This window comes from Vitis riparia, chromosome 6 (genome assembly GCF_004353265.1).
Source record: "Vitis riparia cultivar Riparia Gloire de Montpellier isolate 1030 chromosome 6, EGFV_Vit.rip_1.0, whole genome shotgun sequence".
Lineage (NCBI taxonomy): Eukaryota > Viridiplantae > Streptophyta > Magnoliopsida > Vitales > Vitaceae > Vitis > Vitis riparia.
Window position 1 is genome coordinate 9607896 of NC_048436.1, and position 13455 is coordinate 9621350.

At 38.9% G+C, this 13455-nt stretch overlaps 1 protein-coding gene across 3 annotated transcripts in view; it reads left to right on the forward strand.

Moving 5' to 3' along the window:
• LOC117916145 (ubiquitin carboxyl-terminal hydrolase 8) overlaps nt 1-13455 on the forward strand; it is a 39240-nt gene that overhangs the window by 1382 nt on the left and 24403 nt on the right. For all 3 annotated transcript variants that reach the window (XM_034832018.1, XM_034832019.1, XM_034832020.1), the window contains exons 3-5: nt 158-299; nt 7042-7101; nt 7183-7278. In XM_034832018.1, the coding sequence (XP_034687909.1) occupies nt 158-299; nt 7042-7101; nt 7183-7278 (298 nt within the window). The remainder of the gene's footprint in view (nt 1-157; nt 300-7041; nt 7102-7182; nt 7279-13455) is intronic.

The window sequence follows — 13455 nt, forward strand, 5'->3', positions numbered from 1 at the left end:
TTATTGTACTAGTTTTCATGTCTATATTTTCCTTATGTGCTAAAGGTAGAGGTATTGCAGCTTTGGATGCAACTTATGGTTCGTTATTAGTTTTTATTGGATTCTTTAAGAATAAGTTAACATCTCAGAATGTGTACCATTCTAAATTTCCATGCAGGCATACTGATTCTAGGGTTGCAACAAAGGATGGTAGGACCTTTTCAGTTATGGAGGATGACATGGCAGATGTTTATCCTTTACTACTCCGGCTCTCTATTTTGAGAGAGACAAACTCACTGGGAGTAAAAATAACCAAAAAGGTTAGTTCATTTTACTAGCCCCATTGGCTTCTCTCTCTCTCTCTCTCTCTCTCTCTCTCTCTCATTTTTTTGGTTCTCTATGGCATGGAACATTGCAATGGCTATATTATTAAGTCCTGTGACATATGTATTGTGTGTATCCAGGCTTTTGTTCTAGGTCTTGCTTGCTTACTGAAAATTTCATTCAAATTGTGGTTTTAAATTTCATTCATAATGAAATGTTTTGAGATCAAATATCAAGGTTGAAATCATCGTCTGCAATATGAGTTGGTACTTTTATGTTAATGGATTTATGTTCCATCCATAAGAAGTATATGATAATATGCCTATTAAATAAAAAGATGTATTCAGCCATATGACATATGATATGGTAAGCTGATTTTCTAGCTGCTGAAGACTTTTATCATTTTGTTTTCTCTGTGTAATTCATTTTATGTGTCCTCCTAAATTTCTTATAGGATAAGGAAATCAAGTTCAATGAGCAGATCTAAACCAGGTTTTAAGTGTTCCATTTATACCTAAAACTATTATTGACTTAAGTGGTTATTGATTAGTGAATTTTTCCTCTTTTAGAAGTTCATGATTCTCAATTTGTCAATCATAGAAGTTTCTTTTGCTATAGTGGCCAGATTTCACATTTAATAATTCATTGTAAATGGTCCTCTCAGAAGACCATTTAATGATGTATCCTCATTTTTACATTTCCTTTTGTATAACTATCTTAGAAGAACTTTTCTATCATCATTTAGTATCGAAACCTGTACAGGCTTACTTTTACTTCCGTTTTTATGGTTTAACTTGCTTCATAATATTCAAAACGGGAGAAGAAAAATTTCCACCTTTCATTACATGTTGCCTGTAACCAACTGTACTGATGATAAGGTAGATTAAATGGTCCAAATGCTTCCTTTACCGAGCTTCTCTCTGTGTAAGCTTCCAAGGTCAGACCTATTACTTTATGGGTTTCTATGAGTTTGAGCATACAAATTCTTCTAAAATGATTAGAGGTGAAGTAAAGGTTTGAGCTCCATTTCACTTTTGCTTTTATTTTTAAATTTTTATGATGGATATGGATATTAAGGTTAAATTAAATACTTAAATTGAATTTGAGATATGTTTAAACCCTGAATATTTTTCTGTGGTCAATTTGTGTTAACATCTGGTCATTTCTGAAGGTATTAAAGTGATGTATGTTACTGTCTCCCTTAGCTCTGATGGCATAGCTCAATTGTAGGTGCTTTTGCTTAGGAATGTAAGCTCCCAGTTGGAGTCTAAGGCTTACTTGATACATTGTCCTTGGGAATAGGGCTTAATATTTGTGGTTTTTCACCATTCCTGCAAAGTCAGGTTAGTGGGTTACTGTGTTTCAGAAAGAAAAATTTTAGTGGCCTCTCAGTATTGCCCTGTGACACCTAATTTAGTAATTTAAAACCTGGGTTGTAGTTTGGACCCAAAAGTAAGCGATTTTTGATTAACCATTCTAATTGTCTGAGTCCAATTGCACATTCTCTCATGGAATAAATATAATAAAAGAAAAGGTATCAAAATAAAGGATCTGGAAACTTAATAAAAATATAAATAATTTTCTGGTATCTTTAAGGAAAAAATTTAATCACATTACATAACAATTAATTTGGAAAAGCAATGTTTAAATGTGCTAAATCCATAACTTGTTCAATCATATTCTCCTTTATTTATATCTGTTTATGTAGAAAGAATGAAGAGTCAACTACCAAATTATCCTCCATCATGTGGTGTCCCAATTTTTTTGGCCTTCCTCTTCTTTGCCTTCAGTATTTGTTGGGTGAGGCCTTTTTGGTGGGTATGGTAGTTTTGCTGGGGAAAGGAAGTGGAAGGTTTGAAAAACTGTGCCTTTGTGCTGCTGATTGGGAACAAGTGGAATTAGCTCATTTTTGAAGGGTTGTGCGTTAGAGTTTAGATTATAAGATTTTTGCATTAAGTCTTTGTCTTTTGGCCTTTTTCTATTAATGTTCCTTTTGTTTTTCTGTTTTTTCTTTTTGGGTGTGCTATGAATGCTTCCTTTATGGTGTTGCTTAGTATACTATAAAAAAACCCTTCTCCAAGGCATTTTTTAACAACTATTATGATGGAGAATAGCAATGGATTTTGGCATGAATTGAAGATGAATTAATAACAGTATCCGTCTAATAACAACTCAAGCTTAAGCCAAATTATGCTTTGAATCAGTGCATCTATCAAATTGGCATCCTTCTCCTGTCTATTTCAAATTAATGAGTTATTGGGCATTTTGTAATGAGTGCATTGACGTTTCTTGATGATCTGACCCCCTATAATGTGAATTACTTTTGTATTCTAAATTTTGTAATAAGTTGTTTTAAGCAGCCATATTGATACCTAGACTCTTAAATTTCTTTTTTAATAGACGACAAAAGCATGTATTGAGCAATGCCAAAAAGAGGGGGTGCATCCTATGTATACTGGCTATATACCCAAAACATCTCAAAACAAGCACCAAACATTAACCAGTTTAGCCTACAAAAACCAGGTAACTAATCATAAGAAATAGCATCTAAGAGGGGTTCTCTATTTCCTCATGGGATCACTCTAAAAGTGATTTAATGAAGAACCCCTTCAATCTTTGATCTAAGAGCTCTTCATCTTTGAAAGTCCTTCAGTTATGCTTTTTCCAAATACTCCAAACAAGCAAATCAAAGTCAAGTGCCAAACTATTCTTCTCTTCTTATCTAGCTCCTTAAATTTCCATTCAAGGAGAAGATTTCACACCAAGGCTAGAAACACCCAAATCCAGCCAAAGGTTGCTAACAAAAAGTCCAAAGCACTCTTGTCTTATCACAATAAATCAAAATGTAATCAACCGATTCTTCGTTATCTTTACAAAGGATGCATCTATTAACCATGGGCCATCTCTTCTTCATTAATATATTGATAGTTAAGACTCTAAACACCATCCCAAACAAAAAACCATGTTCTAAGTGGAGCATAGGATCCTCAAATCTCTTTAGTTGGGAATACTAAATTATTCTCTGGACTTAGGGATTTGTAAAATGACTTGACACTGAATTTCCCCTCCTATCTTCTTTCCATAGTGAAGTGTTCTCTCCTTCTTGCACTTTCAACAGGTAAATAAGCTCTAGAAAATGGGTTACCTCTTGTATCTCCCAATCTTGGAAGGGTCTTCTAAATTGAAACTCCCACTTGCCACCTCCACCTCCTCTATCCCATGAATCTGCAACTATAGCATTTTTTAGAGAGGCTATTATGAAAAGCACAGGGAATGTGCTTTTCAACTTAAACTCTCTTGCCCACCTGTCCCATCAAAATCTAGGATGCCTACCATTTCAGATTTGGATAGTTAATCTGAAACTAAACTCTTCCCAACCTTTTGTAATTTCTTTCCAAATGCTCATCCCAAAAGAATCCCTCACTCCTCTAGTTGTCCAACGCCCCTCGATCTCCTTGAATTTTCCATGAATGATCTTCCTCCAAAGGCTCTCTCACTCAAAAGAAAAGCTCCACAACCATTTGCCAAGCAAGGCTTGATTAAGACCCTCCAATCTTCTTTGACCCATCCCTTTGTACTTGTTATCCTTTCAAACATTTGACCAATTTACCATATGGATCTTTCTTCTTTCTCTTGGATCTCCCCACAAAAAGTCTTTTTGAATTCTCTCTAATATAATTCTCATTTTTTTGGGAATTGCAAAGAGGGACATAAAATAGATAGGGAGGTTTTATGCGGCCCCAAGGGGTAAATCAAGATAAGAAGTAGGAAGTCTCCTTACTTTACACCCTAAAAGATAAGCTACTCTTAAATTTCATCAAAAAGCATTTGTGATCATCCTCATTTTTACTTTTGATATGGATGATTGGTTTTTCAATTGATTTGAGTTTTTGGTTGCAACCACTATAGGAGGAGAGGAGTTTGATGGAACTTGGATTTTTATGAGGACGTTTTGAGATAATATGAAAAAGAAACAAGTTTTTACTAGGAAATAAGCTGAGAAAAGATAGGATGATTCAAGATCCATGGACATAATTTTGTTAATCTTAGAATAACAAAATTTAAAGAGATAATGAAATAAAACAGAAATAATAAAGTAAAAAATCTGAAATGTCCCCCCCCCCCCCCCCCCCCCCCCCCCGCCCCCCCCCCCCCCCCCCCCCATTTCCTGCATACTTTTGAATGATATAACTTTATTAGCGAAAACTGGATGCAAAAAGAATTATAGAATTAAATAAATTATCCTGATCTCTAATCATATAAAAGTTCATTGTAAGTATTCATACTTGAGATTAATTTTAGCCAATTTCCCGTATTCTAAAATTTAGGAATTTGAAGGATCAGACAATAGTCACATACTTGTACTAACTTGTATGTGAACCCAAGTAATGTAGAGTAGGCATGCATTAATGTCTAGGAATTTTAAATATTTGTATACTTATATAATGAGACTAATGTTAGTGGAGTTTGACAATGGCGAGCCTAGTATGCAAGCAGCAGTAGTGGCATCCTGAGGGCCTAACTCATTAACAATGGAGCTTTCTATGGAGGAAGATTGGCTGTTCTGTTAAGATTGTTGCTTTTGTGCAATGGAGGAAGATGCTGGCTTGGGTACTCTTGGAGGATCTTGTTGGTTTGGAGTGGAGATGAAAACTTTTGAAATCTAGTTGGAGTTAGTAAAAGGTAAGGTGATAGGGAAGATTGTGTAGAGGGTCAGAGGGTTTTCCTCTTGGATCAGGTTTGGGGAGAGGGGTTTTGCTGGGCTTCTAGAGGGGCGTGGAAGAGTGCTATAAAGGGAAGTTTAGGGAGTCTTTCAAAAGGGTGTGGAATGAAAGTGGAAGGGGCTACAAACTGGAGTTGTGCAGCAGCAAAGCTGGAAGGTTTTTGCTTTGTTCAGCTTGGAGCGCATAGGAAATAAGGTTCTCCTTTGTTTTTATAAAGGGAAAAGAGTTCCTAGGGGGTTGGAAGATCCTTGCCACCAAGCTAAGGAGGGTTTGTTACTTAGCCTAGGCCTTTGGAGGCTTATAAGGAGGTTGCTGGGTGCTGGGAGGAATATGAAAAAAAGGGAGGAGGTGCTCTTATAAACCATGCTTCTTTTGCAGAGGTGCTGAACAAAGGCAAGAGGGAGGTGGGCAAGACAGTGTGGATTGATAGCGATACAGAGGAGGTTTTGCGCAACTTAGGGTCTCTCAAGAAGTGTTTGGTGGGGAGAGGGGATGCTCTTTCGAGCTGTTTTTCGGTTTTAAACTTGCTCAATTCTTGGGCTTGACATTCTTAGGGGATTGAAAGGTGAGCTAAATCTGTGTTTGTTGGTAGAATCTCTCATTTTATTTGAGTTTGAAGATGGGTCCCTGACTTCTAGAAAGTGTAGTGGGTGAAGGGGCCCTTTGCGTCTACTTGGGCTAGTCCTTTGCAAATGGCCCTTGTTCGTCTGAAGGAAGCCTTGGTGGGCTAGCCAAGTGTGGGCTGTGCCTTTTAAACTTTCTAAAGGGCTGGCCAAACGGTTTGTCCTCCATCCCTTTTTATGAGAGCCTGGGCAAGAAGACCCAAGTGGGAACTTATCAAAAGAAAAAGAAGAAGACCCAAATGGGTACTTCAAGACCTCCTTAAGGTGGAGTTCATTTTGGCTCTTTAGAGCTCTTCGATGATCTACTTCTAAAGGTGGCGACTTAGGGACCGATAGAGTGGGTTTTAGGAGTTCATGAAGCCCTCTTGGAAGAAGTGACTTGTTTAATAGGTAGGCCTTCACACCCCCTTGGCGCTCCCCCCAACCACACACACACACACACACACACACACACACACACACACACCATTCTTCTCCTCCTCACTCTCTAGTTGGATTGCTCAACTGTGGCAACGGGCCAGTTTGCCTATCAAGGGTGGAGTTTGTCTTCCTTGTGTTTGGGTTCTCAGCCATTAAGGATATTGCTTTAGGATGGAAGGTTGTTGGAGCTAACGAGGAGTGCAGAAAAGGGTCTTACGGGGAGGGATTTAGTGGTTAGGGATGAAGAGGTGGAGGATTTTAGGGCCATGGAGGCTAGTAACGATTCAGTAGGGGAGGTGGTTTTTTCCGAAAGCCTTCCCTGTTTCCAAGTTCAGTAGCTTTTTGGGGATGCTAGTGGTGGGTTTTGAAAAGGAAATTACCTCCCTCCTGAGGAAAATGGAGGCAAGAAAAGGGTGTGGGGTGAGGATCTCAAGGGGAAAGAGGAAAATGTTTTCGGCTTCCCATGTTGAGAGGGAAATTCGTAATTTGGAATGCTTGGTTAATTACAATAGCTCTCCTCTCTCAGTTAGGGAAAAGGGGAGGAGCTGTGGGGTTCAATCTCTCCTACTATGAGGTCATTTCTTGTTTCTCAGTTTGGTTGTGGGCTATGCATGGCAGAAGTGCCCAGCTGTGTTTTCTCTTCTTTCCTGGTCTTTAGGGTGTAGGGGTTTAGTTGCTTTGGATGATCGGTATTTGCGCTTCTTTTTTTCTCCCTTGCTTGCCTATTGGCCTTTACTATATACTTCGTGTGTACTTTGTTGCGCTATTTTCTATGCTCTTTTAATATATTCTCTCTATTTACTTATCATAAAAAAAGTACTTATATGATGTGACTAAACTTATTACACTTTCAATATTTTCCTCATTTGACCTGTGATTACTGATGTTTCCAGGTTTCCAGTCTTTAGACTATCTTGCCTGTCTATAGATTTCTTTATCCCATATCTCACAGTGGATGTTGATTTTTTCAGGACAATGCAGTGGAGTTCTTCAGAAGAGCCTGCAAAATTTTCAGTGTTGAGTCTGAGTTGGTATGCCATATAATTATTAATTAAGATATTTCTTTTAAGCTGGCAGAAGTAGATGGATTTCTAACTTCTGCTATTTTCCAGTTACACATTTGGGACTTTTCTGGGCAGACGACCTTGTTTTTCATAAATGACAAAAATAAGTTACCAAAAGATTGTCAACGGCAGTCAGATCAGGAGGTAAGGTTTAAATTTGTTTGATAATAATTTGTTCATATTATGCTTCTCACTGATGATAAGACATTTGTATACATCAGTCTGAAAATACTTAGAGTTGATACTTGATCCCTGGAGCTGAATGTTATTCCACTCCTTGTTTTTGTAAAACTGTCATAATGTCATTTGAATAAAATGTTGTGATCAACTTTTTTCTTTTTTATTTTTTCCCTGTTGTTCTCTGTGATACTCTTAGCTTGGTTTATTTATATTTATAAACTGAAATATTAAATTGATAAAAACAGATTAACACTGTTGAATACAATGTATTTATAGTGTACAATCTCTCTTTCCTTTCTTAATATAGGTCACATATATGGTAGTTAGTTCAACCTAGCCTTGTATATATATTTTTCTATTGTAAGAAGTTAATTATATGAATGAGAATTAAGGTTTTCTCTCTCTCTCTTTCAACAAACACCATCGATTTTTAACTTACGCATACTTGAATTATGGGATCTAACTGAAAGCTAGTATTTTTAATGCTTCAATAGTAAATATAATACTTATTTGACTTCTTGATTCATTTATACTGATTTAAATATAGGGGACAATGCTTGTTGTAGCTTTGCCAGTGTGTTATATGGCTTTTTTTTTTCATGGTTGCTTTGTAGCTACCATATATTTGTACTCAACGGGGTTAACATTATTGTTTGTTGTTTCCCTACTAACAGAAAAATTGTTCTTTTATTTCTTCACTTGATGTTTTGAGATAAAATTTTCAACGCTTCTCATACAAGAGAATTTTGATCCAACAAAATAGGATTTTTAGGATAGGGAATAAACAAACCATGAATGTATTTAAACAACATTTTCTTAAATCAAAGTAATCTTTTCGTGGGCATCAAATTGGGGGTTCAAATTGATCATCGAAACATAAGTCTGAGTACTCAAGGATCAAGTGAATTGATTGACCTTGGAAAAACAAGGATTGGCCTGTATTTTAAAAGGAGGGGAGAATCTCCACTCTTCTCCCAAAGAAGTTCTTCACGATCGGTGCCCTAGCTCCCCGTCCACGGCGATGGGTCCTTCCCAAGGCCTTGACCCTTGTGCGTCTTTTCCGACGACTTTAGAGGTGATCGTGAAACCTCTAGCTGACATCGCTCTTTTAGAAAAAGTCCTTAGATTCCAAGGTACGTTGTCTTTGTCCCGTTCTTCTTGGGGGGAAGGGCCTTCTTCTTCTTCTACTCCTTTCTGGGTGCCGGATTCTTCTACTTTGGGCGAGGATTGCAAAGGGACAACACTGTTTCTGAAGCGTTGGGGAGGATCCCCTGAGTGGGAAGTTGTAAATGGGCCTTTATCTATGGTTCTACAAGATGGGTCAGAGGTGGTGTTCCTTTAGAATGCTTCCTCCAAAGAGGATCCGCCCTCCGACAAGGTGCTTTCCAATTTCAAAGATTTCAATAGATTTTTTGGAAATTCCAATTGAGGGGTGCGAAGAAAAAATAGCTTTGTTGCTATAGAAGTTGAAGATGACTGGTGGGGAGACCCTTTGTAAAAAGAGAAAGAAGAAAACGGTGTCCACATCACGCTCTGAAAGGGAACTTAAGAGATTGGATTGTACGGTTAGCTATGGAGAGCTTGTGCTTGTGAATAGAAGGAGCGGTAGGAACAAATGGGAAATGATTTATGTGGATTGATGAAAGTCAAAATCCTCTCTTGGAATGTTAGAGGGCTCAATGACAGGGAGAAAAGGAGGATGATTAATTTGGTAGTTAGAGCCCAGAAGGCAGATTTAGTTTGTTTTCTAGAAATAAAGATGTAGGAGATGTCGTTAAAGGTGGTGAAAAGCTTGGGCGCTGGAAGGTTTATGGACTGGGGTGCAGTTGAGCTGGGGGTGCCTCAGGAGGCATTTTGATTTTTTGGGACAACAGAGTTCTGGAACTCTTGGAGCACGGTAGTTTCACCATCTCAGGTTGCTTCAAGAATATGGAAGATGACTTTATTTGGGTGTTCACTGGTGTCTATGGACCAGTCTTATTGAGGGAAAAAGATGGGTTTTGGGAAGAAATGGGCGCTATTAAAGGCCTGTGGGATGATCCTTGGTGCGTTGGGGGGGGGAGGATTTCAATTCCATTAGATTTCTAAGGGAAAGGAGGAATGGGCTCAATTTGATAGCAGAGATGAGAAGGTTCTTTGAGGTTATTGAGGAGTTGATTCTAAAGGATCTGCCCTCTTTCGATGGTCAGTTCGCGTGGTATGGTGGTCTTAATTCTCAAGCAGTTCCAAGATTGGATCGCTTTCTAATCTCCAATGAGTGGGAGGATCACTTTTTGGGTGTTTTTCAATGTGCTCTCCCTAGAATAGTCTCTGATCACTATCCCATTTCCTTGGAGGATGGGGGGGTTGGGGGGGGGGGGGGGGGGGGGGGGGTTAAAAAAGGCAAGACTCCTTTTCGCTTTGAGAATATGTGGCTTTTTTCGGATGGGTTCAAAGAGCTAATAAGCGCGTGGTGGACAGGGTACTCGGTTATAGTGTCTTAACAACCATTGCCTTGCTGAAAAGTTGAAAGCTCTTAAAAGGGATCTAAGAAGATGGAATAAAGAAGTTTTTGGTAATGTCTCTGCTAGAAAATTTGAGGCCCTCTCTCGAATTCAGTTATGGGATTCAAAGGAGAGTGTTAATCCCCTGTCTTTTGAGGAAGCAGAGGCTCGAATGGGGGATTTGGAGGGAGTACAAGAAGTGCATTTTAATGGAAGAAGCTTTCTGGAGGCAAAAATCTAGGGAAATCTGGCTGAAGGAGGGTGATAAGAATACCAAATTTTTTCATAAGATGGCCAATGCCAGGGCGAGAAAAAACTTTTTATCCAAGGTGAATGTTAATGGAGACTGTCTTACTAGTGAGGAAGATATCAAGTTTGGGGTGTGTAGGGCTTATAGGACTTTGTTATTGGAAATTGAGGACTGAAGACCAAGAATTGGGGATTTACAGTTTTGTGTTCTGGGGACAGAAAGGTCTAGAAGTTTAGAGGAGCCTTTCTTAGAAAAAGAAGTGTTTGAAGCCCTATGCAGCCTCTCTGGAGATAAAACGCCTAGTCCGGATGGCTTCACCATGACATTTTGGCAATTTTCTTGGGATTTTACCAAAGTTGAGATTATGGCCTTTTTTGGTGATTTTTCTGCCTTGGTACTTTCCAGAGGAGTCTAAACTCCACTTTTCTCGTTCTGATCCCAAAAAAGGGGGGTGTGGAAGAGTTGAAAGATTTCAGACCAGTAAGTTTGGTTGGGAGCCTTTACAAATTACTCGCCAAAGTCTTGGCTAATAGGCTGAAACTAGTTGTTGGGGAAGTGGTTTCAGAGTACAAGCATGCCTTCATTCAGAATAGGCAGATTCTGGATGCCGCACTCATTGCAAATGGGGCTGTAGACTCAGGTTGAAGGATAGTCTTTTTGGACTCCTTCTAAAATTGGACATTGAGAAGGTGTTTGATCATGTCAACTGGGATTGCCTTCTGTTAGTTATGTGCAAGATGAGGTTTGGGTAGAAGTGGATTAATTGGATCAGATGGTGCATCTCCACAGCTAATTTCTCAATTTTGATTAATGGAACCCCTTCAGATTTTTTTCGTAGCACTAGGGGTTTGAGACAAGGTGATCCATTATCCCCTTATCTCTTCTTATTAGTCATGGAGATTGTCAATCAGCCGCTTTTCAGAGCCAGAAGCGGGGGTTTCATTGAGGGGTTTAAGGTGGGAAGCAATAATGGAGTAGGAAGAGATCTGCTTCATCTTCTGTTTGCTGACGATACCCTTTTATTTTGCAAGGCCAATAGTGTGCAGTTGCGTTACTTGAGTTGGATATTCTTATGGTTTGAGGCGATTTCTAGGTTAAAAGTGAACAGGGATAAAAGTGAGGCTATCCTTGTAGGAAGGGTTGATTCTTTGGAGAATATCGTCTCGGTATTGGGGTGTAGGATTGGGAAGCTCCCTTCTTCTTATTTGGGTCTACCCTTGGGTGCTCCTTGCAAATCCTCAAGGGTGTGGGACATAGTGGAAGAGAGATTCAGAAAGCGTTTGTCCTTATGGAAGAGACAATATCTCTCTAAAGGGGGAGGCTTACATTGATAAAGAATATTCTTTCAAGTCTCCTAGTTTACTTTATATCTCTCTTTTTCATTCTGCGGAAGGTGTGTACAAGACTTGAAAAGATCCAAAGAGACTTCCTGTGGGGCGGTGGCGCCATAGAGAAAAACACGCACTTGGTGAATTGGAGTGCGGTTTGTGCTGATATGAGACAGGGAGGCCTAGGTATTCGCAGTCTTGTGGCCCTAAATAAAGCTTTGCTTGGGAAGTGGAGTTGGAAATTTCCTATAGAGAGGAATTCTTTGTGGAAACAAGTCATCATAGACAAATATGGGGTAGAGGAAGGAGGTTGGTGTTTGAGAGAAGTGAGGGGAGCTTATGGTGTGGGAGTGTGGAAAGCTATTAGAAAAGATTGGGAAAACATTCACTCTAGATCCCGCTTTATCGTAGGGAATGGGAGGAAGGTCAAATTTTGGAAGGATTTGTGGTGCAAGGACCAAGCTTTGAAAGATGCTTTCCCTAACTTATTCCGATTAGCGGTCAACAAGGATCAATGGGTGTTTGATGCTTGGGAGGAGAGTGGAGAGGTGGGAATTTGGAATCCTTTGTTTTCAAGACACTTTAATGATTGGGAAATGGAAGAGGTGGAGGGCTTGCTTCGGAAACTCCATTCTTTGGTTTTGCATAGAGATGTGGAGGATGTCTTGAGTTGGAAGAATAGCAAGAACAACTCCTTTTTTGTTAGATCTCTCTACCGCTCCCTCCCAAAAGCCTCTAGTGACCCTTTTCCTTAGAGTATTATTTGGAGATCTTGGGCTCCCATGAGGGTAAGCTTTTTTGCTTGGGAAACGTCTTGGAACAGAATCTTGACCATTGAACAACTTAAAAGAAGGGGTTGGAATATGCCAAATCGGTGTTACTTCTGTAAAGTGGAAGAGGAAACTAGTGACCACTTGATCCTTTTTTGTAAGAAGGCTACAATGCTATGGAGCTTGCTTTTCTCTCTTTTTGATGTGCAGTGGGTCCTGCATTCCTTAATCAAAAGGAATTTGATAGGTTGACATAGTGCTTTTGTGAGTAAGAGAAAGGAAAAGGCTTGGAGGGCTGCTCCCCTTTGTTTAATGTGGACCTTATGGAAGGAAAGAAATGAAAGAGTGTTCAATGACTCTGAACGTTCCGACCAAGCTTTAAAACATTTTTTTTTGTACACTTTTGTGAATTGGGGTAGAGTGTATTCAGAGGATCATTCTTTGTCCTTGATTGATTTTATAGAGTGGCTATTGTCTAGATAGGAGAAAGGTTTTCTTCTTTCTTTTTGCCTAGCTTCTTGGGTGTTGCTTGTATACTTCATGTGTACTCTTTTCGCCTTTTCTAGGCTTTTCTAATACAATCTCTTATTTACCTATCAAAAAAAGTACTAAGGTAAGTTCTTTGTTTTGTCCACGCACAATAAGATAATATTACTTGTTTTGATTTTTAAGGGCATTAATCATATTGAAACTAATAACTTGAGCTTTGATACTGAGGTCTCCACTATAAAGGTCATTTGGTTTAGCTTTGAAATTGGATGTTGGAGTGAGAGAGGAAAATATCAGTTGGAAAAGAACATGCTTGGTGGAAAGGAAGACATTTGATATAAAGTTGGAAAATAAATGTCTTGGCACATGGATTTCCATTACAGAAAGAACTCAGGTGCTTTATATAATGTGGGCTTTTAGAAAGAAGAGATTGAATGCTTTTTAGATCACCTAAAGAAGGCTATGGAGTTGGCTCAGATTTAAGGGTTTTAATAGCAAATTTAAAGGAAAGTTGAGAGTGCATCTTCAGGAGGTGAAGTTGAACACTAGGGGTAGGTTCTTGTGTTTTTTGGAGTTAATGATAGGATGGAAATCATCCTTTGTATTGATTCTAGAAAGATAAAATAGGAGTGGATGGGAAGAAGTGAAAGATTTTATTATGTCTTTGAACAAGCCCTTAGATCTATCCAAGGTTTTCGGGGGAACAAAAGAAGTAAAAGTCAATCATGGGATATTAGGTGAAGTTTGAATGAAGCAGAGTTATGCCGGTGTTTTGGTTGAGGGAGGGCTAAGAAAAGGAGGAGTAGGTCCAATATGGAGAT